Raw genomic sequence first — 25,046 nt, 5'->3', positions numbered from 1 at the left:
ATTTCCGGTTGGTTAAAGGTTCTTTTAATTCGCAGCACTCTTGGTGGCTAGGTCATTTACCAACCTTTTTTTGTCACTGTAACCTTTTACAAATCGTCGTTTATTCTTTAATCACACACACATTCACACTGTCATACGCGGGAATTGATCTCACGGTGTCGGCACACAAGATAGGCAAGTGTACCCCAACGCCATCAGCGACTCCTCTTTTAAGCGTCTCACGGTGTTTTCCAAAACTTTCGTTTGGTTGTCACGACCTGATTTGTTTATTTCGGTAAGTACATAAACAACACACTTATTACAGATTTCTTGGTTCTTTTTGTCGTGTTGTTAATTTCACTTTTTGTTGGCCCACCTAGCTTCGTAGTTATCCACTTAGCTTTGCAGTTAGCTACCTTCAATCGAACCAGACATTAAATCATGGATCAAAGTGGAGTCACTGCTCACAAACCTAAGGTAAGCCTGTGTTTGGAAGTTATAGTTTTAGGTGAGCTGTCGGATAGCCAAATAGCTTTTTAAAAGGAAACTAATGTGAACCAACAAATTGTTGTCAGTATGGCCTCCGCCGATGACGTCACCCGTATTTTTAACGCTTGGTAACTGTACAACGTCTTCGACACTTTTTTTTTTTTGTCCACCTTTGACATTTTGTCGGTGCATCTTGATTTGGCTGGAGGCTAAGATTGAACGTCTTACTCAGCCTTTTCCCTGACTGACAGCAGAGAGAGAATTGGTCGTCTTTCCAACGTAAAAGTGCTTGTTTGTGTTTCCTTGCAGAGCCCCTGGGGCATGACGGCGACAGTGCCGACCGTGTCGGGGTCCTCGCTGGCGGATGTGATGAGCGAGCAGCTGGCCAGACAGCTGGAAGAAGAAAATCACAACTTTGGCTGTCTCACTGAGTGAGTTGGCAAATAGCATAGTTTCACACATCATACGTTCTTGATCAATAATACTGGACATGCTCCAATGATTAGCTTCTTGATGATAAAGCCAAATAGCGTCTGTGTTTCAGTGCTATATTAAGAAATAGTTTCAATGCAAACATGGTAGCCATATATAGAGACAGACAATACGACTACCTAGTTAAGAGACGATCTTTGTTCGTCTGTCTTATACAGCCCTCTAGTGGCCAAAAAGGTTACAGCAGGAGATGCGTCACAATGGGGGCGGCTTGCTGTCCAAAATAACATCGTATTTGTTCAGCTCATCAGGTGTTTGGCTGAGCGACGACTCTGCCGAAACGACCAGTGACCTGATGCTGGCTCAGATGCTTCAGATGCAGTATGACCGAGAGTTTGATGACCAGCTGCGTCGAGAGGAGAGAAAGTTCAACGGAGACAGCAAAGGTAGTGGTGGCCGCTTAGAAGCAAACGTTCCAATTTTGGATTAAAACCAACTTGATTGGTTCCAGAGCAAGCGAGTCATATGAAGCTTGCCGGTTCAACAATTTAGTTAAACTGGTCAATTGTGTGTGTTTGTGTAGTGTCCATCTCCTTCGAGAACTACCGCAAGGTTCATCCTTACGAGGACAGTGACAGTTCTGAGGACGAGGTGGACTGGCAGGACACCAGGGATGACCCCTACAGGGCAGGTAGCGTCACTGCAATGCTATGAATACCTCTGGAGTATACATTGTGTGCGTTATGTTTGATTTTGGTTTTTTTCCAGCCAAGCCTCAGACCGCGCCCAGGAGAGGTTTTACCGGGAAAGGCAAAAACATCACAACCAAACACGACGCGGTAGCGTGCGGCAGGAAGAACACGGCACGCATGGACAACGTATGACACGCTTTGTCAACACAACACACACCAAACAAACAAAACAGATGGATCGTTGTGTGTGCGTGTGTGTGTGTGTTCAGTTTGCTCCTGGGGTGCAAGTGGGTGACGGTCTGGGCATGGACCTGAAATTATCCAACCAGGTGTTCAACTCCCTGAAGCAGCACTGCGTTAGCGAGCAGCGCCGCAGCGCCAAACTGCACGAAAAGAAAGAACACTCCACGGCCGTGAGTCCCTCGCCACAAATCCACCACCGTTTGTGTCGTGTCCCAACGGCTCCTCCTTACGGTTTCAGGAGCAAGCGGTGGATCCCCGCACTCGTCTGCTGATGTACAAGATGGTTAACGCCGGCGTGCTGGAGAGCATCAACGGTTGCATCAGCACCGGGAAGGAGTCTGTGGTCTTCCACGCCAACGGAGGAAGGTGAGACGAGACGGCCTTTGCGCTCGCTCCCTCCTCGTACATGTTGAAGATTTGTGCGTGTTTGTACGTGCGTAGCCTGGAGGAGCGGCCTATCCCGGACGAGGTGGTCCTGAAGGTGTTCAAGACTACCTTGAACGAGTTCAAGAACCGAGACCGCTACATCAAAGACGACTACCGCTTCATCGACCGCTTCACCAAACTCAACCCTCGCAAGATTATTCGCTTGTGGGCCGAGAAGGAGATGCACAACCTCAGCAGGTCATTTCCCATTTCCCATATCAAAGTATTCAGACAGCAAATTTAGCATCTCAAAAAAAGTCTAAAAAAAAAAAAAAAGAGAAAATCGACCTTCCTAAATCAGTCTAAAGTCGAGCAGCACAAAACGGCCACAAGAGGGCAGGCTCTGAATAAGTATCCCATGTCCAGTCATGTGACGCTCTCAAATTGCAAGTTCCATAACTATGTGAAAATGTTTTTTTTCCTCATATACTTACGTTTTTTTTTAAGTATAGATTTATTTTATTTTTTTAATGTGAGGAATAATGCAAAAAACACATGCATTTTGGTTTACCAGGATGAGGAAGGCGGAGATTCCATGTCCGGACGTGGTGGTGTTGCGCAAACACATCCTGGTGATGTCATTCATTGGACAAGATCACATCCCTGCGCCCAAACTCAAGGACGTCATGTTGAGCTCTGACGACATGAAGAAGGCCTTCCACCAGGTCTTAGACGTATGTATCCATGGACACACACACACAAACACACACACTCTTCTAATGTTGAGGCTTTTATGTGTAGATGATGCAGAAGCTGTATAAGGAGTGTCATCTGATCCATGCGGATCTCAGCGAATACAACATGTTGTGGCATCAAGGAAAGGTAACTTTGGTTTTCTTCCCTTTGTCCTCCCCCCCCCCTTATTTCAATTTTGTCTATTCTTAGTTATCTTATGAATTTGTCTTTTATTTTTCTTCCCTTTCTCCCTAAACCCTTTGCCATGTTTGTTGCAGGTGTGGTTGATCGACGTCAGTCAGTCGGTGGAGCCCACACACCCTCACGGCCTGGAGTTCCTCTTCCGAGACTGCAGGAACGTTTCCACGGTAACGATACACCAGCACTATTGTTTCTGTGTGACACACGTAACTTTTTTTTTTTGTACACGCGTGTTTGTGCAGTTCTTCCAGAAGCGAGGAGTGAGCGAGGCGCTCAGCATCTTCGAGCTTTTCAACGCCGTGTCTGGACTCGACATTCCCATCGGTGCGGAGAACGAGGCGGAGTTTGTTGCCGAGGTAACGCGCGCCCATTTTCACACAGTCTAATGGAAGAAAATATTTATCTGATGCGAGGGTATTTTTAGGTTAAATGGTTTTGTTAGTTGAATTACACATATTGTTATGGCGTGGTCCTGCTTCGCCGTGTTTCAGATCGTAGCATTGGAGAAGAGGAACGAGGACCACGTGCAGCGGCGAGGAAAGAAAACGTTTGCTCTGACGTCCACAGACGACGACGAAGAAGAGGAAGAAAAGCAAGAGGCCGACCCTCCTTTACGGACGGACGTGGACGACTAGTTCAGTGTTCGTCCATTAAATGGCCCTCGCGGGTCCCACCCGCTCTTCTTCTCGCCGCCACAATGACGACGACGTAACAGAAAAATGGCTCCGCCCACAGATGGCTCCCCACCGCACCTTTGGCTGGATGCTGCTTATTTTGACACCTTGTGCTGAGGAAGCTTATCTTGTCTTCACACTTGGTTGTGTGGTGTGCATTTGGGGGGCTGCTGTGTGTTTTGTTTGAGGGTGAAGAAGATGAGGATGAAGACAAAGTGTGTATGGAAGAAATGCACACGCAAGAGTTGTCTGTGGGATGAAGGAAATTAGTGCTCTTGTTTCATTTGTCACTCCTGTCTTTAGTTATCACTTTTACTGGCAGGCATGCCAGCTTCCTGTCTTGTCCTAAAAAATTAAAGGATGAACAAATCAGAATAGCACCCACTCTGTGGTATGTTCTCACCCAAAAACCTTTTATGTGGTCATTTATTTACATTAAAAAAAGCCTTACTATACATTTTTCTTACATAAACTATTCATTTTTTATGAAAAAACAAACAAACTTAATATAGATGTTTTTTATAAATAAAAAAGCCTTGCTATTAATTATAATTAATTAAACAATTATTGGGTTTAGCAGTACAATTTTAATATTGGATTAAGGTTTCTTAGTAGAGTTATGACCTCAGCTGGGCCCTCAGTGTCGACTTGCAGTGGGCAGCAGTACCAATACAAAGATGGAACATGCTTACGAAACCTTTGAGTCGTTTATTTCTCACACATTTAGAAAATGAAGCACACTATACAAACGTCCTGCGCAAGAGAAGCTGGAACATGCAGAAACCTTTGGATATGGCTCTCGGATTGGCTGAATGCTTGCCATGAGAACGAGGCATTCTTCCTCTTAAACTCTGGGCCTATTTACAACGTGCGCAGGTGGTTTCGGTGGGTGGGTGGGGGGGGTGTCATGTGTTTAGTTCCTTCATGACTGGCAGGAGAGCCCAGAGTTCAGCCTCCAGTCGGCAGGCAGATGCTCAGCCGCTCTGGTGCGGCACACACACGCACGTACGTACGCGCAACGTTTCGCCACACATCATGAGCCATACTTTGTTTACTCACAGAAGAAAAACAAGAACACACAAAAAATAAAACTGAGGCAATGTGGAGGGGGGGGCGTGTGTGTGTGTTGTGTCTCATGCCAGGTAACTGTACGTGTCCTTCTCGCCGTCCACTCGCTCCAAGTACTCCTTCTCGATCAGGATGTCGATACATTTCTGTCCACAAGGGGGAAACTGCTGTCAGCACCTTGTATAGTTACCGCTGGCAGGAAGCCAATGCCGGCCGGGCACCTTGATGACTGGCACGCGAGGTTTGAAGCGAGACGACAACTGGTTGAGGACCTCGGCCAGCAGCTGCTGATGCTTCAACACCTTGCGCATCTTCATGATACGCACGATGGCAGCCTAACACGCACAAACACACACAATTTGATTGTAAAAACTGAAACACACTGAAATAAAAAAACCTTTTCAGGGTTAGTGTGAGTGAGTGAGTGAGTGAGTGAGTGAGTGAGTGAGTGAGTGAGTGAGTGAGTGAGTGAGTGAGTGAGTGAGTGAGTGAGTGAGACAGAAAGATTGCGAGAGAGTGTGTGAAAGAGTAAAAGAGGGCGAGAGAGAGAGAGAGACCTGAATGAGGAGCTTGCGGTCCTCCTCGATGTTCTTGTGCGTGGTCTCCTGCTCTTGCTTCTGCTCCGTCTTCATGGGTACGTTGATGTTGACACGCAACTTTTTGCTACACACAAACATACAGACAGACACACACAATTACAGCCAAATGTTGGCAGAAAAATGAGCAGGAAGCAGTCTGACTTTTTGTATCCCAGGAAGAGTTTGATGACTGTGTCAGGTTTGAAGTCCACTTCGTCCACGTTGGCGTTCTCGTCCTCCAGGACCTGGCAGACGGACAAAAGGTATTGACGGACGCAGGCGAGCGCTCGCGCGTTGGGTGTGGACTGGACCGCTGGCTCGATTTGACTCACCAGCAGTTTGGACTTGAGCAATATCTGCAGAACTTGAATGAGGATGTCCTGAAACAGAGAAGGAGGAGGAGTGAGCTTTGTGGCGGTCAGATGAGGACACCATTTTGCTTTGGCACCGTTTTGATCTGTGTACTGTCAGAGAGCTGCTGCACGCTGTAGCTGTCCTCCGTGTTGTACTGCAGCAGGATGGCCATTTGGAAGGTGGAGGCCTGCAGCGTGTACCTAGGACACAGCAAGACACGATGAGATGCTCGGCGGGAACGGCGGACATGGGTGCGGGAGTTGTACCTGTTCTTGAAGCAGTTGGCCACCAGCTCGCCTTTGGACAGGTGGTAGAGCCACGTCAACTTCCTGCCGCTGTGTCTGCTGGCGTAGAACGCCGTGAAGCGCTGGTAGCTTCTCTCCAGCTTGAAGGAAGACACGAGTCAGTCGGGAAGTCAGCGGGCCACTCACCTCATGCGCGTGTGCTTGCTTGCCACCTCGGAGGGGAGCGCAAAGGTACACGACTGCTGGAAAGGCCACGAGCCAGAACTCAGGACTTGAATACTGAAGTCCACTGAAAACACAACACATGAGCGTTGTGAGTGCGTTCGTGAGCGTGCGAGCGAGCGTGCGTCCGTGACACTGACGATCGAGTGGTTCCGAGTTGGTGAGGTGTTTCTTGAACTGCTCATTGAGGTCCTTGCTGACGCCAATGTCTTGGAACATCCTCTGAAGTTTAGATGTGTACTCGAAGCCGCACGCTTGCTGCAAAAGCGCAAAGACCACAATGAGGAGGAGGAGGAGGAAGGAGGAGAAGAAGACGACGACGACATGGCCGCCACCTTTAGTTTGGAGATCATGCTAGCCTCGGCGTCGTCGCTGGCGCTGTTCTGGTGGACCAAACGCTTGGCCAGCATCTTGGCGTAGAACTTCTGGAAGACGTCCTTGTCCTCAATGTATTTGAAGACCACCATCTGGAAGACAGGACGAGACGGACGCGTCTTTGCAAAGGCCGGCAAACAGCACGGCGTCATGGCGGCCTTACCACTTGGTTCAGCGTGTCCTCCAGCTCCGCCTCCTCGGGGTTCTTCGAGCTGAGGAGCGTAAACAGGTTGGAAAGAAAACCATCCAGAGAAAATAATCAGTCACGGGAAAATGTAAAAAAAAAAAAAAAAAAGTTGAGAACGCTCGGTGACGCATGCTGACCTCTTCTTGAGCAGCGAGTCGCAATATCTAGCGAGCAGCTCGGGCGACTTGCTGGACGACTGCGCCATCCTGGTGACGGCGTTATTGTTGATGAAGCGGCCGCACGCCTAAGAGGAGCAAAAAGTGTCACGAGGCGACCGGTCCATTCGACCATCCACCCGGCGCTGACCTTGTCCAACGCCGCCACAAAGCCGGCGTCGTTGTTGAAGGCCGACATGACCAATGCGTTGTACTTCTTGTGCACGTCCAGCGTGGTCTGCACGTACACCTTGGGGTCCTGAAGAACACACACACACACACACCACAAAGTGAGGCGGGAATCCGCTGTCTGCCCGTGTGACAGACGTGCGCCGACCGCCGTACGTTGAGTGCTGCCTCGCCACACTTCTCGATGGCGGCCAGGCCCTGGTTGTGGATGTGAGTTTCCAGAAGCTTCTTCAGCTCTCCCAGGCCGTCCGTGATGCGAGACACCAGGTTATACATGCGCCCCAGGTCTGAACACACACAGGGAGAATAAAATTTGTAAAAAATAATTAATTAATTTAAAAAAAAAATCTAACTTACCTTCATTCTTGTCAGCATCCAGAAGATTCTGGAACTCAGTGTGAAAGATTTCCAAGTGCTTCTCGATGAGGACCTGCTCGCACTTCCTGGCCAGCTCGTCCTGCGTGGACTCGTGAAGGTAAACCTGCACGCGCCGCTGCTCCTCCAGCAGCCGGGCCTCCGCCTGCCGTCCAACGCGTTGGTGATGTCATTGGCATTGCTGCCGTTGCCGCCAAAAGTGCGTGCGTACCTTCTTCATGTACTCTGTGACAGGGTTCTGCTGGAGAAACTCGGTGCTCTCACGCGTGTAGAAACGTTCCGTGTCCGTCAGGAACTGGCACTCAAAGTATTCCTTATAGACCGACAGCGTGGGGCCTTTGGCGAAGGCGTCCTCCTCGTTCAGGCCCAGCTCAACTGTTTCACATTTCACGTTCATGTCCAAAGCAATGGTGGGAATCATACTTTGGTAGAAAGTGCTGACAATTTTTTTTTTTTTTTTGTGTGTGTGTGTGAAAGGTTAGTCAAACTGCTCTTAAAAATATAACCTTTAACTTGCGAGGGGAGTTGGCGACTGCAAATTGCGACCCACCATAAGACTGGACGACGCCGCTGATGAGGCGAGTGTTGATGGTCTCGCCGTTTCTCTCGCGTTCAATGAGCTTGAGCACGGCGTTTGTGACCTGCCGCCGGGCACATTTTGAGTCAGAACACGGCGGAAGTGAGCATAACTCAATGCGACGGCGGGCGCACACACCTGTTTATTGAGGGGTCGAAACAAGCACTCCCTCCAGGTGACCAGGGCCAGCTGCGAGGAACAACAACAGTTGACGTGAACAGTGAGCGACAAGGAGGAAGCGAAACACAAAGGCAAGCCGGCCGCAAAAGGTTCCTCCTTCTGACCGAGTAGATCTCGTAGATGCCCTTGCGTCCCTCGTCGCACTCCCGTCGGACCCAGTGGCGGTTGAGGTAGGCGCAGATCCCGTTCAGGACTTTACTGGAGAAGCGATAATCCTCCCACTGCTGAGTGTAGAACTTGAGTACGCACTCATCCATGAGGTCTTCTCCATCCTGCCGCGGCACAAAAAGAGAGGCAAGTTGCCGGCGTCGTCCGGGCGAGTGCGGAGAGGCGGCGCCGACTCACCTTGAGCAGGCTGGTCAGGTAGTTCTTTAAGAACTCCTTGAGTCTCTTGTAGAGCTCCAGGCCGACAAACTGGGCTCCGCCCGGAGTGGAGGACTTTTTGGAGGGCTTGCTGGGGGGCGCTGAGCCCCTGCCCTGATTGGACTGGTGCACGCTGGTGCAGTAGTTGTATACGTGCCTGGCGGGAGAGGTTAAGGAAAAGCCAACAGGAAAACGAGATCTAGAATAAAAGGCGAATGCGAACGAGAGAGAACAAGGAGGCCTGCTGGCTTGCGGATACGTGTACAGTTCCATGTATCTGGACTTAGCCATGCTCTGCCTGGTGTAGACCTGCTGGATGCCGGCCCGCAGGTCGTCCCAGATCTGGTCCAGGCCGATCTGCTTAAGGCCGTGCGGGTTTTGGGTCCGGTTGGACGACATGGCGGCGGCTCCTGCCGACGCTTCCCTGGCGCTGCTGCCGCTCTCCTGCGACGATGCGGACGGGGCGACGTGGGGTTCTCAGTGTGCGCACTCCATCGTGGGGGTTGGGGGTGGGGGACTGGTGACGAGATGGGCGGGACTGCGCTCCTGCTGCGCACGGGCAAGTGGCGATGCGTGCACAGCTTTTGCGCTTGTCACCAGATCACCTGCAAAAGACAAACTGTCAACTGAGGGCACTTTTGGGAGGCCGATGCCCTTTGAATTCAATTTCAAACATTTCCAAGAAGATGCAAAAAGGAAAAAAAAGAAAAGGAAAAGTCCTTCCATCCGCACAGGGTGTTAAGTAGGACGCCTCAGAAGAAATTCCAAGAACGACTTCAAAAAACATCGTTGCCGGCGGAGGACGCCAGAGTTACGCGATCGACTACACGTGTTCTCGCCACTCAGCTAATATCCAATAAGTCCACAAAACCCCACATTAACGGCACTTCCTGTTAGCGCTACTCGATCCGTCCTGATCGTGTATGTGGTCCAGCATCTACTGGGGAGCACAAGCCAGAGAAGGTACAGCCGTTACCACGGCAACTAGGGAAGCTGCCAGATCAGGGAGTGACTCACCAACAAAGAATGGAAAATCAATGGTGAAGAGATGAAACACTTTGTTTTCAAATAGTTTGACTCTTCGCGCAATATGTTAACTTTTAAGAGCATTTTTAAAAAATGTATTCCTTAGCACCGGTTTTGAAGAGTATTGAATAACATCGACTCGCTCACTCCCTCGCTCTTTTCTCCCAAAAAGAGGCTAAGCGTGCTTGCTACAATTTGATTAGTTGTCACTCGGTGGCGAAGTTTACTGTGAAAGTGACAGAAAATAAAAGACAATAACACACACAGTTTAAATGTAAACATCAAAATGATTAACCGGAAATATTTTGCCTTATCATCAAAAGTATGCTATGATGTGATGGGGGAGTATGTGGAGATAGTGACGCTTCTTACCATGTGAAACTTGACTGAGCGGAATGCTTCAAATCTCTTCTAATGTTTGATGTGTCGCTGTTGGATCAGACGTAGCCATAAGTGCCACACCAAACCTAGAAGATACGAATACATTTTTCAACAACAAACAATTTCCATCTCACTGTGTGAAATGCAAAACCCATCCAACACATCCATGATGGTGTCATTTATTTTAAGACACTGAAAGCTATCAAGTTTCACTCATCAATTCTGACATCATGTCAACTGAAAACGATGCAAGTTAGTTGTTTCCTCCAAAGACACTCCAGTAAAACCCAAAAGTAGATCAAAATTGGAGCACGTAAGCAATCTAGATCTTAGGAATCAGATGATAACGATTATCTCCTTGTAGGTGTCCTGTCACGGTCGCGGAGTTTTCACTCCCCTTGGGGTGGAAGTGGCTTGTTCATCGGTTGACAAGTCGAACATTTTATGACGCAAGCCGAATAAATAACTGACATGACAAGTGAGCTTTTTTCTCCAGTGGGAGCCTACTACGCCATCGTGCTAGCCGCTTAGCTCGTCGGCTAGCTCCATTAGCTGCGTTAGCTTTGGACGAGCTCGCTTCGAGGACGTGATTAGAGTAAAAGCGGTATCACAACTCGTGTTGTAGCAGCCCTTCCATCACAATCGGGCCCGCTTATCTGGATGTTGTTGTGCGAAAAAGGATCGTTTGACGCGCATGTGTTAATCTTTAAAATGGCAGCCAGCCTCCCAATAATGAGTCAGGAAAACACACCACTAGTCGTTAGCATTAGCCGGCTAGCTCACAGCTTGCAGAATTGTCACAAGGAGGGAGAAATGGACAACAAAGACTCTAAAATTTGCCTTTACCATATTTCTAGGCCGTGGAACTCAGTGCGGAATCGTGGCTCGTGGTGCTCACGGCGGCCGTGCCCTGTTGCTGCTGCCGCCGCTAATGCTGAGTGCGGCGGCTAACTGCTGCTAAGTGCTAACTCGCTATGCTTCGCACAAAGATCAACTCACCAAGCGCCGATTCATGCTGCTTTCAGGGACGCTCGGAAATATGTTCTACGGGGTTTGGGGTGGGGGGCAGGCTTTTTCGTTTCAGTAAATTCCCCAAGTCCCCACTTTCCTCACTATCCCACACGTTAAAGTTTTCCACAATAACAAAGATTGGAGTGAACAGACATTCAACACAATAAAAGTTTGTCTATGTGAGTAAGTCAGCTCAATCTATTTTCCGCATAACAATAATGCACCAATTACCAAAACTTTGCATGACAATTCCCAAGCTAAAGTGATATATGACATATTTACCTACTTCTTCCATATTTGTTGACTTATTCAAACCATTATTCAAACCATTCCAGCGTCACATTCAACCTTTCAACTATTTATTATTTTTTCACACTGCTGACAACTTAATCCCCCCCCCCCCTATCAATAAAGTATCTATCTCCTATCTACCTATCTTCATCATTCACACACAATTACATTTTCTTGATCCTAATGCATTTTTTATTGAAAAAAATGGAAACAAAGTATTTATTACAACCCAATTTATTATATAATTTCCATTTGCAGCAGCAACGATACGATGTAAAATGTCTATTAAATACCTGACTGTCCACGTTGGATGGGGAAGCTCTTGTTCCTCTGAGTAGTTCCTGAACGCAGCATTTACGTCACAGGATGGGGTGCTGATGAACTACAACAATGGCCGCTCGTGTAGTTTTTAAGAATACGCATCGGACACCCGGAGACTCGGATATAAATAACGCCCTGGACACGGGAGTTCTATAGCTGGTCAAATGTTTGAGATGAGAACAGAAACTGTTTGTGGGAATTTTGCAATTATCATAATTACTACAATCCCAATATCAGAAAATGTTTTGTAATACAGTTCATCTTCCAAAAAACAGAATGATGACGACTGAGTGATGTTTAAAAAAAGAAAAAAAATGACCAAGTAAATGTTTGCATATCTTATACAGGTTTCTTTTTTTTCCATCTCAATGAAGGTCACGTGTTGTCAGCAGGAGAAAAGTTGAAATTGTGCACGAAAACGTCGACGTCTCTTGTGGACTGTTGTCAGGACGCCTTGGCCACATCACAACGCTTCACTTTCTGCTTCCTCTTCGTCTGCATCATTTCTTGCTGCTGCTTCACTCGCACTTCCTCCAGAGTCAAAGACCCCCCTTTCAATACACACACATACACGACCCCTTTGTTGAATTTCTTGATGTGATCTGGGGCCAACACTTTCTATTTGCACGTGCGCAAATGGTAAGAAAGGCAACGGGGCGTGCTCAGGGCTCACCGACGGTGCTAGGCTGGATGTTGACATACGCCATGGCTCTGCTCAGCTTCAGCTCCTCCAAAGCCGCCAGCTCCGCCTCCGCCTCTACCAATCGCACCACCATGGATACAAACAATTCGGTTTCAATTCACCCAGAGCATTACAATCAAGGCCATTCAACAGGGGAACAACAAGGAGGAACCTAATTGACATCTTTTTTTTTTTTTTTTTTTTTTTTTTTTTAGAAAATCTTGAATCCTCAAATGTCATCATAAGTTTGGCATGCCTGAAAACGATAGTCTTTAGTGGACAAGGCTTGAAAAAGTACACTTACTTTTCTGGATGTCTCTTCTCTTCTTGGGGTTCGGGGGAATGACAGTGAAGGCTTTGTGGCTGAAAGAAACAAAGAGCAAAAAATGGGAGTAAGACAACAAAACCATGCAGGACACGAGGAGCCGTCATGCCAGGATGCCAGGCCACGTGAAGAGGTCAACATCTTCCTACACGGCACTTGATCCAGATTATACTCTGGTCTGGTCCAAGTCAAAGATCACAACAGCAGCTGTTCGCACACAGCTACAGATGGCACCAGCATGCACACACCAAAGGTTTACATGTGACCATCATGCCCACATGAATAGGGCAAGCAGGACAATTTTCTAGACTGAATCTATACGCATTAATTTTTCTCTCGCCTGTGAATTCCCTGCTTCTGGACGCCGACTCGTCCCTGCCGTCCTGCACACTCGCTGTCCTCTGTCCACTTTACATCACAGGCGGCGTCCTGCTGAGCCGGAGCCCAGTCGAGTCTCGCTCGCGTCACGGTGGATCTGGACCTGCTGGGGCGCTCGCAGGCCGTTTGGGAGCGAGTCCCCTTCTGCGCCAGTCGAGGGCAGCTGGCCGCTCGGCTTTGCCGCGTGGGGGCCACTTGGAGCGTAACAGGTTTGAGGTTGACAGGTTTGGTCCTCCCCTCCACCTCTTTGTGCTTGATCATCTTTGTTGAAGGCATCTTCTTTGGTTTCAGTCCACAACCAGGACCAGGCCTCTCACCCAGCAGGCCTGCAGTGATATGTTTGCCCTTTGTGATGTCATGCTGTCTTTGTTATATCCAGCCAGAGTTGTTGGGAGACAGTCATGGAATAAAGACGTGTTCCTCACTTCTGTCACAACTTCCCGATGGGGACATGTTCTACTCCAAAGTGTTTCCTGAGCTCCGTGTTTCCGAAGTGTCCCGGTTGCCATGGAGCTCCGACCACATAAATACTATCACAAAGTGTAATTGATTGAGCATCATTTCTAGCTAAAATCTTCAAAATAAAAATATTTTGCTTTAGTGGGACACTGTGGGTGGGGCTCAGTTAATCTAAGACGTCGTCAGTCACTCTCCATAAAGTCGTTGTGTTACCAGAAGGGCAGATCATGTATTAAGAATGTGACGTCAAAACAGCTTCTCGTATATATTAGCTTTTAATTTGAAAGGCATATTTCTGCTTGCCAGAATAGTGCTGTTTCAGTCGTGAGCTTGACGAGGCTGGCAGACGAAAGTGTGACGTCGCATTTGAGGATTTGTTGACAAGTCCCTCAAGTGTCACAGGTAGTCTCGCCAATCGCCGTGAGTGTAAGACGTCACCACCTGAACTCTACGTGTTTCAGGAAGTCTTCCGCCTTACAGTAATTAATCTTGTCTTGATCATCAATTGTTATCGATAAAGTATATGGCAATTGTGTGTTACTGTCAAAAATGAGATAGAATAATTGAAAACAAGAAAATGGCAAGAAGACCAAATCAAATCTGTTGACAATAAGATATTAATAATAGTGTTCTTCGGGGGGTACATCAATGACATTTGTAATATTTTAATTTGGGAGAATTTACATGATAGACGCATACTTTGAATCCAAGTTAGATCACGCCACGATGAAACGCGTAAGCCAATGTAGCGCTGGTCTAAATATTAGTTTTGAAGCTGCGTTGCCACATTCAATATGGCGGCGAAGTCTCCGTGCGATTCCGGGCCAAGGCGGGGTCAATGTCTATTTGACATCTCGGGTGACGACGAAGTCGCCACTGACAGCGACTGCACTCGTTCAGACTCCACTAGTAGCCCTCACCAGTGCACTAGTGCACACCGACCGGACCAGTGGAGGGCTGAGCCAAACACTACACTAACCAACCACACGCCCATCTCTCCCTTTGGCTGGCTGGCAGGTTTTCTGACACCGCGACCGCGTCATCGCGTGAGAATGTTCCGTGGAGCGGATGGAGGAGCGGATGGACCGGGCCGCCGCGCTTCGCTGACGCCAGGAGGCAAGAACCCGCCGAATCCGCCGAGCCGAGTCGACCCAGCTGACACTTGCTTAGCATCACTCGTGTAGTTAGCCTGACACTTTGCTAGCTGAGGCCTGTCTCCGTGTTTTTATTTTATTCTAACACTTCACAGTGAGTCCACATGACGAGCTGGCGCGGCGCTAATCCTCATCATTTTTATTATACGATATGAATATAATAGTAATAATAATGTGTTAGCGTGCAGCTGTCGTGCGTTGCCGTGCACCTGCTTGCATGACGAGCTCACCCAATTGGCAGAATATATTTTCTTTTTCCTCATTGCAAGCTCGATTTTTAGCCAAGGCATAAATTTGATGTGCGCAAAAATTTCACAGCACAACACCGAAAAAGTGGCTTCACTGATCATCATAGACACTGCCCTCTAGTGGAAGAGCATCCAATTGCTCATCCACTCACTACACGTCATTGACATAGATAGGTGGAGAAATAAATGTATGGATACTAGATTTAATTATTTACAATAAAGCAAAATGAGCTTCAATGATGTTATTCCGATTTGTTAGTCAAAGTATCGCATTTACATGTTTACCACATAAATGTTGGTTCTTTGGTGGCTCGTTCATCGCAGCCCGCGATTCTAATTGCGTGTTTATTTCTAGATCGTTAAAGCGTTGCAGGATGGACAAGGAGGCGGGCGGTGCGAGCCAATCAGACCGCGGACCGGCCTCTTCTTCCTCCCTCGATTCGGCCCCCACCAGCACGCCGACGCCGCCCCGCCTCACGCCCAATCCCATGCTACTGCAGGACTTGCCGGCGCCCCCGCAGACGCCCGTCACGTCCTCCCCGCCGCCACCGCTCACTCCCGCGCCATCCCTCTCCACACCCAAGATGGCGGCGGCAGCCAGAACTTCCTCCCCTCATGTCTTGGTCCCCGCCCCCCCCAAACTGACCACCACGGCGAGCTCCGCCCTTCGTACGTACGCTCGCCCCATCCTGCCCTGCGCTTCCAAGACCACCGCGCACGTCTCGTCTTCTTCTGTAGGGGGCGCCACTTCTTCTTCGCCATCTTTGTCAACGACCGCCTCTTCAGCCAAAACGTCCATGGTGCTGACCAATGGGAGCGCAAGGAGCGTTCCCGCGCCGACCTCCAACACCATCACCCCCTTCCACACGCCCGCTAGTCCACCTGGAAGACAGGTAGATGTTTCATTTAGACAGTTTTGCATCTCGGTTGCCAAAGTCGAGATCACGTCAACACGTTAAGCTCGTTTGACATCTCCAAGACAAACATCTGTGCTAAGCTAACGCAACCACCGCTGTGTACAGGTGCCTCAGCCTCACCCGGCAGGCTCGCCCGGCTCCGCCAGGCACAGGACTTCCCAGCAGGCCTTGCTCCTGGGAAAAGGTCTCAAAGGCTCCGGGCAAGAGCAGGTGCTGCTCAGAACTCAGATGGTAAACACGTACAAATGCACGGAAACGTCTGTGGGGATGCTGCCGTGTCTATGGTGACAGTGAAAGCAGCATCCCAAAGGTTTCGCGTTACAGTCCCACTATGCGCTGTTTGTCGGGTACCATAGTGCAAGCACACTAAATTCAGTCATTGAGCAAATTTGTCAGAGAGCAAACTGATGAAATGAACTAAAACTTTTCCATTGAGAAAATCAAAACAAAATGGCCACATTTCTTCCTCCGCCCCAGGTGAGCAACACGGGCACGCCTAGCGGCGCTGTCGGCCGCCGCTTGACAGTGGCCTCTTCTTGTCTCGTGTCCGTTTGCGGCGCGCAGCTTCAGAGCGTGACGCCGAGGCCGCCCCTCACCGCCGCCTTGGCCGCGCCCCCCTCCCTGCGCCTGAAGCCCCCCGCCTCGGCCCCGCCTCTGCTCTCCCGCCCGCAGACGGCGCTCTTCCCTCCTCTGAGGCCACGTCCCCCGACCGCGCCCTGCCGCCACCTGTCGGTACCGCCTCCAAGTAAGGCGCTCTCTTCTGCGGTCGTTTCATTAGGAACAGCTGAAACAAAGATGATTTCTCGCAAAGTGGTCATATGCTCACCTCACGCTTGTCTTTTTCGGTCCAAGCGCTCTACTCGCCGGTGCGAGCCGTCCCTCTGCGGCCCAAACTTCAGTCCGTGCGAGCGGCGTCGCCGTGGGTTTCCACCGCTCTCCAGAAGCAGCCACCTGAGATCGGCGTCCTCCCCGCGACCGTCCCGCCGCTCGCCGCTTCGTCCTCGGAGACGGCGCCATCTGCGTCCAGGCGCCTACAAATTATTGCTCTCTCTTCAGCTCGCCCCCCGCAGTCTGTCGCGCGGCCGACTTTGAGCAGACGGGAAGCGCTTCCGCTTCCTCAAAGCGCCGCGTCGCCTCCCCGCCGGAAGGACATCGAGGCTCCGCCGGCGGGGCTCCACGATGTCCACGTGGCTGAAAAAGACCAAAGACGGAAAGATGAGGACGAACCAGTCAAGATGGAGGCAAAGAAGGAAGCTGACCTTCTGGAGCGACAGCAAATGGAGGTGACTGAGGAAGAGCACGGCGACCGGGAACAGCCGATGGAGCTGCAAGAAGAAGGCGCCGCCGAGGTGCCGTCACCTGTCGGTCGGCCACAAGCGCTCAAAGAGCCGCCGACGGAATCTAACGTCACAGAGACTGATCTTCCGGAAGCGCTTCCTGTCCGGCCTCCAGAAGCTTGCGTACGTGCCATCGATGCACCGGAACTTCCTACAGACGGGACCGGCCAGGAGGAACTCTGTGAGCGCATCACTGACGACAGAGGTGACATCATCAACGAGAGCGTGTCGGCGCACTCCGACAACCACTCGGGTAACACTTCCCGCGTTTTGTGCCACCTTGTGCTTATCGTCTAAAGTGTGTCTGTCCTTTCGCAACCCGTTCCAGCATTGTCCAGCCTGTCATCACAGTCCCCACCCTCGTCCCCGTGGACGGATCCCGCGTCTCACGCCCCTGCCCAGCCGCTCAACCTCAGCCGGTCGCAGCCGGTCGTGGAGAATAAACGTGCGAGCGAAACCGCAACAGAAGCGGACCCGCCTCCGGACCCATCGGAAGACGGGCCCAAGGAACGAGCGGCGGACGGGCCGTGGCAGACCGGGCCGTGGCCTCAAGACAGGGACGTCTTGACGCACGTGGTCGAAGGCTTCGTCATACAGGAAGGACTGCAACCCTTTCCTGTATGCACACACACACACGCGCGCGCACACACACACACGAGTTGCCATGAAGGTGCAAACCTGCCGTCTGCTCGTTTCAGGTGAACCGCTCGTCGTTGCTTTTGCTTCCTCAGGCGGCACCGCCGCCGCCGGCGCAGGAATTGAATGGAAGTAAGACGGTCGTAACGGCAACAGAGGAGGCGACGGAACATTCGGAACATTCTACAGACTCGCAAGACGAGGACGTCAAAGACGCGCAACAACACGGGACACGTACGGGACTCTTCGGCCGCATTAAGAATCACCGGCTGGTTCGACACGGCCCCCCCATGGGTCATCTTTGCTTTTCAGGAGCTTCCCATTGCGAGCGCGCCGTCCTGCACTGCCAGTTCTGCGGCAAAAGAGGCCACGCCCACAACTTCATGCGCTCCAAACGCTTCTGTTCGACTTCCTGCGCTCGCGGGTGAGACTCGGCAGAGCCACAAATCGCTCTTAAGGCAAAAAATTAACAACACGACGGTGACACCACATTTGCCGGCAGGTTCAACGTACGTCTGACCAAGCGACTGCGGGCGCTGAGCGCCGGTAGCCGTGGCGACAGGCCGTCGCGGCCGGTTCTCAACAGGGCGCAATCCGTGCCGGGCAAACCGCTCCTGCTCAGACTGGTAACAAACCCAAAAGCCCGCCTTCGCGTCATAGCGGCCACGACGTGAACTTTTTGATGCGTCCGCAGCCTCGCGATCTCTGGAGCGCTGGACGTAGAGAGAAGGACGCCAAAGAGGACAAGAAGGTCGTGGCGGCGACGGAGGAGGAGCATCGGCAAGAAGACGAGGAGGAAGAGGAGGAGGACATGGAGGCAACAGGCGAAGAGGAAGAGCAGGAAGACGAAGGAGAGGAGGAGGAACCGGCGGCCGCTGTGCCGACCAGGATGGAGAGTCCAGCGTCAGACAGAGTGAGGACGTCGCCGGCGGCGGCGACCCCATCCACGCCCACGAGCACCTTCAAACCCGAACCCTCGCAGTGGACGGTCGAGGATGTCACAGCCTTCATACACACGCTGCCAGGTAAACGCCCGCGCACACACATTTACATCCCGATGCATCCATCCATCCGGTTTGTCTGTGCATTTTAGGCTGCGGCGAGGTTTCGTCGGCTTTCCGCCTTCAGGAGATCGACGGGCAAGCGTTGTTGCTGCTGACCGAAGAACATCTAATGGGCAGCATGAACATCAAACTGGGACCCGCGCTCAAGATCTGCGCGCACATCAACGCGCTCAAGAACCTGTAAAGCGGGAAAACGAAGAGCCGAGGCGCATACATTGAAAAAGAACCGAGCGAGTCCTTTTGTCCATAAGCTGCTGAAGATTTTCAACATTTAATATTTCAAATTTGTCTATTTAGTTTTTTTAGAGTCTGATGTTCATGAGAAATCGATCCTGTAGCTCACTTAACTACTGTGTGTGCGAGCGTGTGTGTGTGTGTGTAAAAACGGCCAAATCCAAATAATAATGAAGATAGGTGACCTTTGTACGTGATTGCTGAAAATGTGATGGTTTTTTTTGTTTTTTTATATATTCTCCACCAACTAAAAAAAAAAAAAAGCACTCGGTCATATTTGTATGATATACTGCTTGGAAATATTCAATAAAACGATTCATCTTACATTCGCCTTTTTGGGAATTGACGAGCCACGAGGTGACATCACGTTGCTCCTCCCCCTCGTCATGTCAAGTGCGGGGACGATGACGACGTCACTGGAGCGGAGGCCTGACGTGTGCGCTTTCCATTGAGACGGAATGTGCGCACGCAGCAAGTTGTGGGAAAGCGCCGACCGCCACACAAAATTCCTTTTGTGTCGGAGCGTGCGCCGGCGCCGCCCTGCCTATAAATTGCGCCGTCCAACTTCGGCTGGCCTACACGCCTTACGTGGTGCAGCGTGAGGACGACACAAAATGTCACAGTGTTCGGGCAAGGTGAGTGAGCGGTCGCCGCCGACCCGTCACGAGTTGACGGTAAACTCACCGGTATTTCGTCCCCTTGCGTAGATCACCTTCTACGAGGGGAAATGCTTCACCGGCAGGAAGTTGGAGGTCAGAGGTGACTGCGACAACTTCCAGGACCGTGGCTTCATGAACAGGTGAGTGGCAAAAAAAAAAAAAAAAGCTTTTACCAAGAAACTCAAGGTACCAGCTATGCGTGTGCTTGTCAGGGTGAACTCCATCCGCGTGGAAAGCGGTGCCTGGATCTGCTTCGATCACCCTGACTTCAAGGGTCAGCAGTACATTCTGGAGCACGGCGAATACCCCGAATTCCACAGGTGGAACTCCCACAACGACCACATGGGCTCCTGCAAGCCTGTCCGCATGGTAACACACACACACACACACACACACACGATGAAAGGGAAACTTGTGTGAAAACGTTTTTTTTTTTTTTGTGCAGCACGGAGAACATTACCGCATGGAGCTGTTTGAGGGTCCCAACTTCTCGGGGCAGAGCGTCGAAGTGTGTGACGACTGCCCCTTCCTGCAAAGCCGCGGCCTGGCCAAGAACTGCATCAACTCCGTCAAGGTGTTCGGAGACGGCGCGTGAGTAACCGGCCGCCGCCCGCTTGTCCGTCCGTCCGCCCGTCCCTCGGCTCACGGGTGTCCCGTGGACAGGTGGGTGATGTACGAGGAGCCCAACTTCCGCGGCCGCATGTTTGTGCTGGAGCGCGGCAACTACTGCAGCCCCAACGAGTGGCAGGCGCAGAACCCCAACATCCAGTCCATCCGACGAGTGGTCAACTACTTCTGAAGCGGCCAAAGCAAGCAGACGTCATGAAGAGAAACCTTTTTTTTTTTAATGATTCTTTTCCTCATGTCAACCTCCTCCGGACGGCCCAGCCCAGGAAGTCCGCCACCTCTGCCAAAATAAAAGTCTGACATTGTTTCCTGTCCTGCGTGCGCTCCCATCTCATTTCCTGTTACACCATGTCGTGGCTCACATTTAAAAAAAAATGAAAGAAGTTTGACTCAAATTGTGTCAAAAGGAGGGAGACAGTCCTTTTTAAAAGCGCATCTAGTTATTTATGTAAAAATAGATTTTGTTTTTAATCAAACATTCTCCTTTCCCTGATTTTCATAATGGAGACTGAGCCAAGTCATAGGATCAATTGGCACGGTCAATGCGCCAGGGATCGTGCAAGGTGCGTCTTGATGGTGTTGATAAGCTGCAGCTCCTCTTCCAGCGTCAGGTCCAAGTAGTCGTCCTCGTGACGAGGGATGTCCTCCAGAACCTCGTTCACCAGCTGGCTGTCGTCTGCTGACCCACAATACATTTACGTCAGCTTTCATGTACAATAAATAAAAAAAACAGTGGCCTACCCGCGGAGCTGGACGAGGTGGCGGGCTCCTCCTCCCAGGAGGAGGAGGAGGCCGCCGAGAAGACGGCTCCCGGGTTGTCCATCAGCAGCTCGGTGGCCAATTGGACGTCGCCGCCCGCCAACGCCAGCGCCGCCTCCGACGACGACCGCTCAAAGCCCAAATACAGCAACTGCGCATCCACGCGAGCGCGACCTCGATTGATCAATCCGTCCGCTGATTGATTTCTGAGATAACGAGCGGGCGACCGACCTGCTGCAGATTCTCATCCGTGTTCCAATCGGATGCGGCGAGCGTCTGGCTGGCGTCCAGCAGGATCTAAAATTCGAGCGGCGAGAGAAGGTTAGCGCTCGGTGACAGCGGCCTGCGGCGCCGCACAAGGGCGAGCGGCGCTAACTTGGAAGGCTCGGTCCACGTCTCCGTCGGCCCGTCGTAGCGCAGCGGCGGCTTCCCTAGCGCCGTAGCCTGCTTCGGCCAGGACGGCCAAGGCGGCCTTAGTTTGCTGGCGCTTACGGCGCTCCCGTTGCCTCAGCTCCTCCTTCTCCTGTAGAGGGCAAATGGCCAACATGTGTTAGACAAAAGTCTCGAGCGTCAGCTTCGGACCAGTTACCTGTCTCTGGTTGCTGACGAGCATGGCGGCCTCGTGCACGTCGCCGTGACACGCTCGCAGGCCCAATCGAGCTTCTCGCTCGCTGAAGCCCAGGACCATCAGCTGAGTCATTTTGTCTGCATCGGGACACAAACGTGTGTACAGCGACTCCACCTGACGCAAAGGCAAAACGGTCGGCGGCTGGCCGTCGGGAGTCCAAAGACTGCGGCGGTCTTTAGCAGCGGCGTGGTCAGCCAGCGTTTCCTCACTTGCTCGAGTTGCTGCTGGGCTTGAAGGTCGTTACCGTCCACGAAAGCCAGTAGGCTTTGCAGGAGGTGCAGGCGCAGGAACAACGCCTCCTCGCGCCCCGTGTTGCCCTGCACGCACGCATAGATCTTAAAAAAAACGAAACTCTTTGGTTGTTGAATGAACGTGCACGCGTACCTTGATCATGAGCAGCCTCTGCTGCTGCTCACCGTAACATCTGAGGAAGCAGTCCTCGGCCAGTCGCAAACGTTCCCGCCCGTCATCCAAACACGACAAGGCCTCCAAGGCTTGGTAGCACCAAACGATGTCCAGCTGCAGCACGCCGTGATTGTCGACTGCGCCCAGAAGCTCGGAGCCGCACTCGCTACACGCACACGCACGTCGTCATCGTCATCATTGTCATCCTCCTCTTCCTCCTCACCTGAAGTGGAGGTCAGCCTGCAGGAGGTGACAGAGTGCGTCGTCGTAGCGTTTCCTCTTCATGAGGGCCCGCCCCTTCTCGTGCAGGCCCATGGCGAGGATCAGCGCCTGCAGTGACATCCATTTTGAACAAATAACAGACTCGCTCATGCGTCTCACCTTTTTACTATTTTCACTCATTTGTATATAAAAAAAAGAAGAAAACCTACCTTCTTCTCCTTGTGGGGGATCTTTAGCGGGTTTCCCCTCTGGTCGGCGACTTCCAGGAAGGGCGCGGTCCGAAGGTCATCGCTGTCTTCTATCCATCATAAGCGTTTTTCAATGTTCCTGAAGAGTTAGCGCGCTAACGCGTGAGGGTGTGCTACCTCGCTCGGACAGGATCTCAAAGCCTCTGTGTGTGCGCTGGACGCTGTGGTCGTGCGAGGTGGACTGTGAGGCTGTGTTGGTATCGTTGGCATCCTGACAAGTGGACTGGCCAGCGGCGGCGGTGACGCCGCTAGCCTTGAGGACCATCATCTTACTGTGGTTGCGAACGCCCTGCTGGTCCAGCCGCAAACCTGAGAAGGGTTGCAAAACCAACCAAGTTGGAAATTGAAGGAAATAAACAAGTTGAAGATGATTGTTTGCATGGTGAATGGGACAAAGCTCCAATGTCGTCCACCAACTGTCTTCTCAACTCACCGCCATTTAACGTTTTCCCGTTCAGGATCACCTTGAAGGATTTGAGGCCGACTTCTCGGGAGATCCTGCCGCACAGGCCACAGTTAGCTCATTAGCATCTTTGACATACTTGCGTTGGTTCTGTATTGGAAGTGAAATGGCACCATCCACGGCTTACCTGTCCATCAGATCCTGAGCAGACACATCTAGCCTGGTCTCCATAAACATCTTTGACTTGCTTTCCTGGAAGCAGCAGACACACCAGCACATTTATCGCAGGGGCAACGTTCCAGACCGACCCCCAATTGGTAAAAATTCCAAATACAGCTTTATGCCACTGCTGAAGGGGAAGAATGAGGCTGTACCTTGAGGCAGTCTCTTGGCAGCAGCAGCTCTATGGTGGCCATATTGGTTTCCCTGAAGGTCTGGTTCCGCTGACCTCTCGTCAGTGCCTGCACGCGGATGACCTCCAGGGCGCCCGCGACCTCTGACACCTGCATGCGGAGCAGGGTCCCGTAGCGCTCCGCCAACTCCTGGAACAACAACAAACAAAAACTCAGGATCGACATCAGAACAAAACGTTGTGCATTTGACTGCAGGATAATATTTGATGGCATGGCAGCACTGTGGATGAGCGGTTAGCGCATCTGCCTCGTAGCACTCAGGTTCACGGTTGGGATTTGGTCACTAGCCTTACTGTGTGTACTTTGCATGTTGACCTCCACCACTTATATGATGACTATTATCTGACCATTGCGCTGATAGCATTATTGTTGTTGGTTACCATAGTGACTTGGCGCGCCCTCTGTTGGACACACGCTGTCATAATCAAAACCAATCATGGTTGCACAGGTGATGATTAGTCAAAGTAAGATGGTGACCTGCATGTGAGTGTGTCCGGGTTGCTGAGCGTCGTGGGTGTAAGGTGCCATCCACAGTTGGATCTTATCTTGCTTCAAGAGCTTCTTCAGTTTGGCTTCCACGTTCTGCTCCGCCATCCTCGATGAGAACCTGAGTGACGTCACAACGCACCCACTTGAAAGTCCAGTCAGCACCGCGTCCGAAAAGTTGCCTTCGTGCTATTAGCTCAGCACGCTAACGTAACGCGAACGTGAAGGGAGGATGCCAAGCGCGAGAACCTCGCCGTTAAAGGGGCCGACGTGTACGCTTCCAACGTCTTTTAGAGCAACTTAGTTTCTCACCTAGCTCTTCTTACCTTCCCTGCTTGAGTTTCTGCTTGTTCACGTACAAGACACGACGCCTCCTGAGATCCACTCAATTACGAAGAACTCTTACTCGCCGGATTGTTCACAGCGACACAAAGCTGCTCCGACATCGCTGGAGGAGTGACGACACTGTTAAAGAGACGATCTTTTCTGCGCCTTTACGGAAACGAAAGTTGACCTGAAAAGCAAAAGCAGAAAGTTAGCGAGGGGCTATCACTATTTCATGTCCTTCTATGCTCACTTTTTTCCCCACATTCACATGCGCGAATTGAATTCACGGTGTTGGAACATAAGGGAGGCAAGTGTACCCCCGACATCATCAGCGACTACCGATTAACTGTCAGAAGTGGCGATGTAAACACAGGGCGGTTACGTCACGTCCTGTTATTGGTTGACATGTTGGTCGGCCCCTCTGCCGGCAGGTGGCAGCACTAACACGACAATAAACAGAACTCCTAACGTGACATTGTGTAATTGTTTAAATGTTGACAGGGACTGTACTAGTCCTGAATGATTTGAACCTTTTCAAATTTGTTTAAATGTATGATCATAGATCATAATTTGGAGGTTTCATAGCTTAATTGGGTGAAATGTGAAAAATAGTTTCCAGATGTCCTGAACGAACAGAAGATTGCATTTGCAAGTTACAGCAGTTTGAATCGGTGGAGAAAAGTGGGAGTGGTAGAATGGGGAAATTTTACCACGAAAAATATTTTG

The 25,046-nt window shown here is 50.9% G+C and overlaps 6 protein-coding genes across 14 annotated transcripts; 3 read left to right on the top strand and 3 right to left on the bottom strand.

Moving 5' to 3' along the window:
* On the top strand, positions 1-4,226 carry riok3 (RIO kinase 3 (yeast)). Its single transcript, XM_085939166.1, has 14 exons — positions 1-274; positions 360-456; positions 778-899; positions 1,204-1,346; positions 1,484-1,591; positions 1,669-1,778; positions 1,862-2,005; positions 2,074-2,201; positions 2,277-2,459; positions 2,776-2,935; positions 3,003-3,083; positions 3,215-3,304; positions 3,380-3,493; positions 3,629-4,226. Exons 2-14 carry the CDS (start codon positions 421-423, stop codon positions 3,770-3,772), a joined length of 1,563 nt encoding a protein of 520 aa, XP_085795292.1. The 5' UTR covers positions 1-274; positions 360-420; the 3' UTR covers positions 3,773-4,226.
* Positions 4,227-4,356: 130 nt separating this feature from the next.
* Positions 4,357-11,171, bottom strand: LOC147041544 (cullin-1). Of its 2 annotated transcripts, none has more exons than XM_085939165.1 (23): positions 11,086-11,171; positions 10,078-10,172; positions 8,939-9,284; positions 8,662-8,836; positions 8,421-8,588; positions 8,275-8,325; positions 8,110-8,200; positions 7,771-7,934; positions 7,542-7,704; positions 7,341-7,471; positions 7,147-7,254; positions 6,978-7,084; positions 6,817-6,865; positions 6,614-6,745; positions 6,419-6,536; positions 6,269-6,345; positions 6,078-6,196; positions 5,906-6,011; positions 5,790-5,837; positions 5,620-5,702; positions 5,437-5,542; positions 5,101-5,214; positions 4,357-5,025 (listed from the first exon to the last, which is right to left on the bottom strand). In XM_085939165.1, the coding sequence occupies exons 3-23, from the start codon at positions 9,076-9,078 to the stop codon at positions 4,945-4,947; spliced, it is 2,331 nt and encodes a 776-aa protein (XP_085795291.1). In that variant the 5' UTR covers positions 9,079-9,284; positions 10,078-10,172; positions 11,086-11,171; the 3' UTR covers positions 4,357-4,944. The 2 variants fall into 2 exon arrangements, with proteins under 2 accessions (XP_085795291.1, XP_085795290.1); XM_085939164.1 differs by lacking the exon at positions 11,086-11,171 and adding an exon at positions 10,933-11,079.
* A 435-nt stretch (positions 11,172-11,606) lies between these two features.
* Positions 11,607-13,790, bottom strand: LOC147041543 (uncharacterized). The gene is made up of 4 exons (XM_085939348.1): positions 13,057-13,790; positions 12,696-12,754; positions 12,383-12,466; positions 11,607-12,260 (listed from the first exon to the last, which is right to left on the bottom strand). The coding sequence occupies exons 1-4, from the start codon at positions 13,368-13,370 to the stop codon at positions 12,154-12,156; spliced, it is 564 nt and encodes a 187-aa protein (XP_085795474.1). The 5' UTR covers positions 13,371-13,790; the 3' UTR covers positions 11,607-12,153.
* A 146-nt stretch (positions 13,791-13,936) lies between these two features.
* Positions 13,937-19,454, top strand: LOC147041542 (uncharacterized). 3 transcript variants are annotated; one of them, XM_085939277.1, is made up of 12 exons: positions 13,937-13,955; positions 14,571-14,669; positions 15,311-15,848; positions 15,978-16,103; positions 16,350-16,617; positions 16,725-17,462; positions 17,538-17,827; positions 17,908-18,079; positions 18,158-18,269; positions 18,348-18,471; positions 18,540-18,870; positions 18,939-19,454. In XM_085939277.1, the coding sequence occupies exons 3-12, from the start codon at positions 15,330-15,332 to the stop codon at positions 19,091-19,093; spliced, it is 2,835 nt and encodes a 944-aa protein (XP_085795403.1). In that variant the 5' UTR covers positions 13,937-13,955; positions 14,571-14,669; positions 15,311-15,329; the 3' UTR covers positions 19,094-19,454. The 3 variants fall into 3 exon arrangements, with proteins under 3 accessions (XP_085795403.1, XP_085795402.1, XP_085795401.1); XM_085939276.1 differs by lacking the exon at positions 13,937-13,955 and adding an exon at positions 13,966-14,032; XM_085939275.1 differs by lacking the exons at positions 13,937-13,955; positions 14,571-14,669 and having other exon boundaries at positions 15,294-15,624; positions 15,694-15,848.
* On the bottom strand, positions 13,975-24,709 carry nub1 (negative regulator of ubiquitin-like proteins 1). Of its 6 annotated transcripts, none has more exons than XM_085939280.1 (19): positions 24,571-24,709; positions 24,320-24,507; positions 23,985-24,114; positions 23,469-23,636; positions 23,282-23,346; positions 23,125-23,189; positions 22,809-23,000; positions 22,653-22,741; positions 22,445-22,551; positions 22,201-22,387; positions 22,026-22,133; positions 21,778-21,930; positions 21,565-21,711; positions 21,420-21,485; positions 21,171-21,339; positions 20,263-21,108; positions 19,828-20,160; positions 16,699-19,726; positions 13,977-15,837 (listed from the first exon to the last, which is right to left on the bottom strand). In XM_085939280.1, exons 3-16 carry the CDS (start codon positions 24,099-24,101, stop codon positions 20,969-20,971), a joined length of 1,773 nt encoding a protein of 590 aa, XP_085795406.1. In that variant the 5' UTR covers positions 24,102-24,114; positions 24,320-24,507; positions 24,571-24,709; the 3' UTR covers positions 13,977-15,837; positions 16,699-19,726; positions 19,828-20,160; positions 20,263-20,968. The 6 variants fall into 6 exon arrangements, with proteins under 6 accessions (XP_085795410.1, XP_085795408.1, XP_085795405.1 ...); XM_085939281.1 differs by having other exon boundaries at positions 13,987-15,837; positions 16,699-17,063; positions 19,469-20,160; XM_085939284.1 differs by having other exon boundaries at positions 13,975-15,837; positions 16,699-20,160; positions 22,653-22,738.
* LOC147041541 (gamma-crystallin N-B) lies at positions 19,662-20,725 on the top strand. Its single transcript, XM_085939285.1, has 5 exons — positions 19,662-19,778; positions 19,851-19,942; positions 20,015-20,171; positions 20,248-20,393; positions 20,466-20,725. Exons 1-5 carry the CDS (start codon positions 19,758-19,760, stop codon positions 20,599-20,601), a joined length of 552 nt encoding a protein of 183 aa, XP_085795411.1. The 5' UTR covers positions 19,662-19,757; the 3' UTR covers positions 20,602-20,725.
* Positions 24,710-25,046: the final 337 nt, after the last annotated feature.

Source organism: Syngnathus leptorhynchus, chromosome 19, assembly GCF_054491065.1.
Source record: "Syngnathus leptorhynchus isolate UIUO chromosome 19, UIUO_Slep, whole genome shotgun sequence".
Lineage (NCBI taxonomy): Eukaryota > Metazoa > Chordata > Actinopteri > Syngnathiformes > Syngnathidae > Syngnathus > Syngnathus leptorhynchus.
Note: the sequence above shows the minus strand (reverse complement) of the source record. Positions and strands in the feature narration are given on the sequence as shown.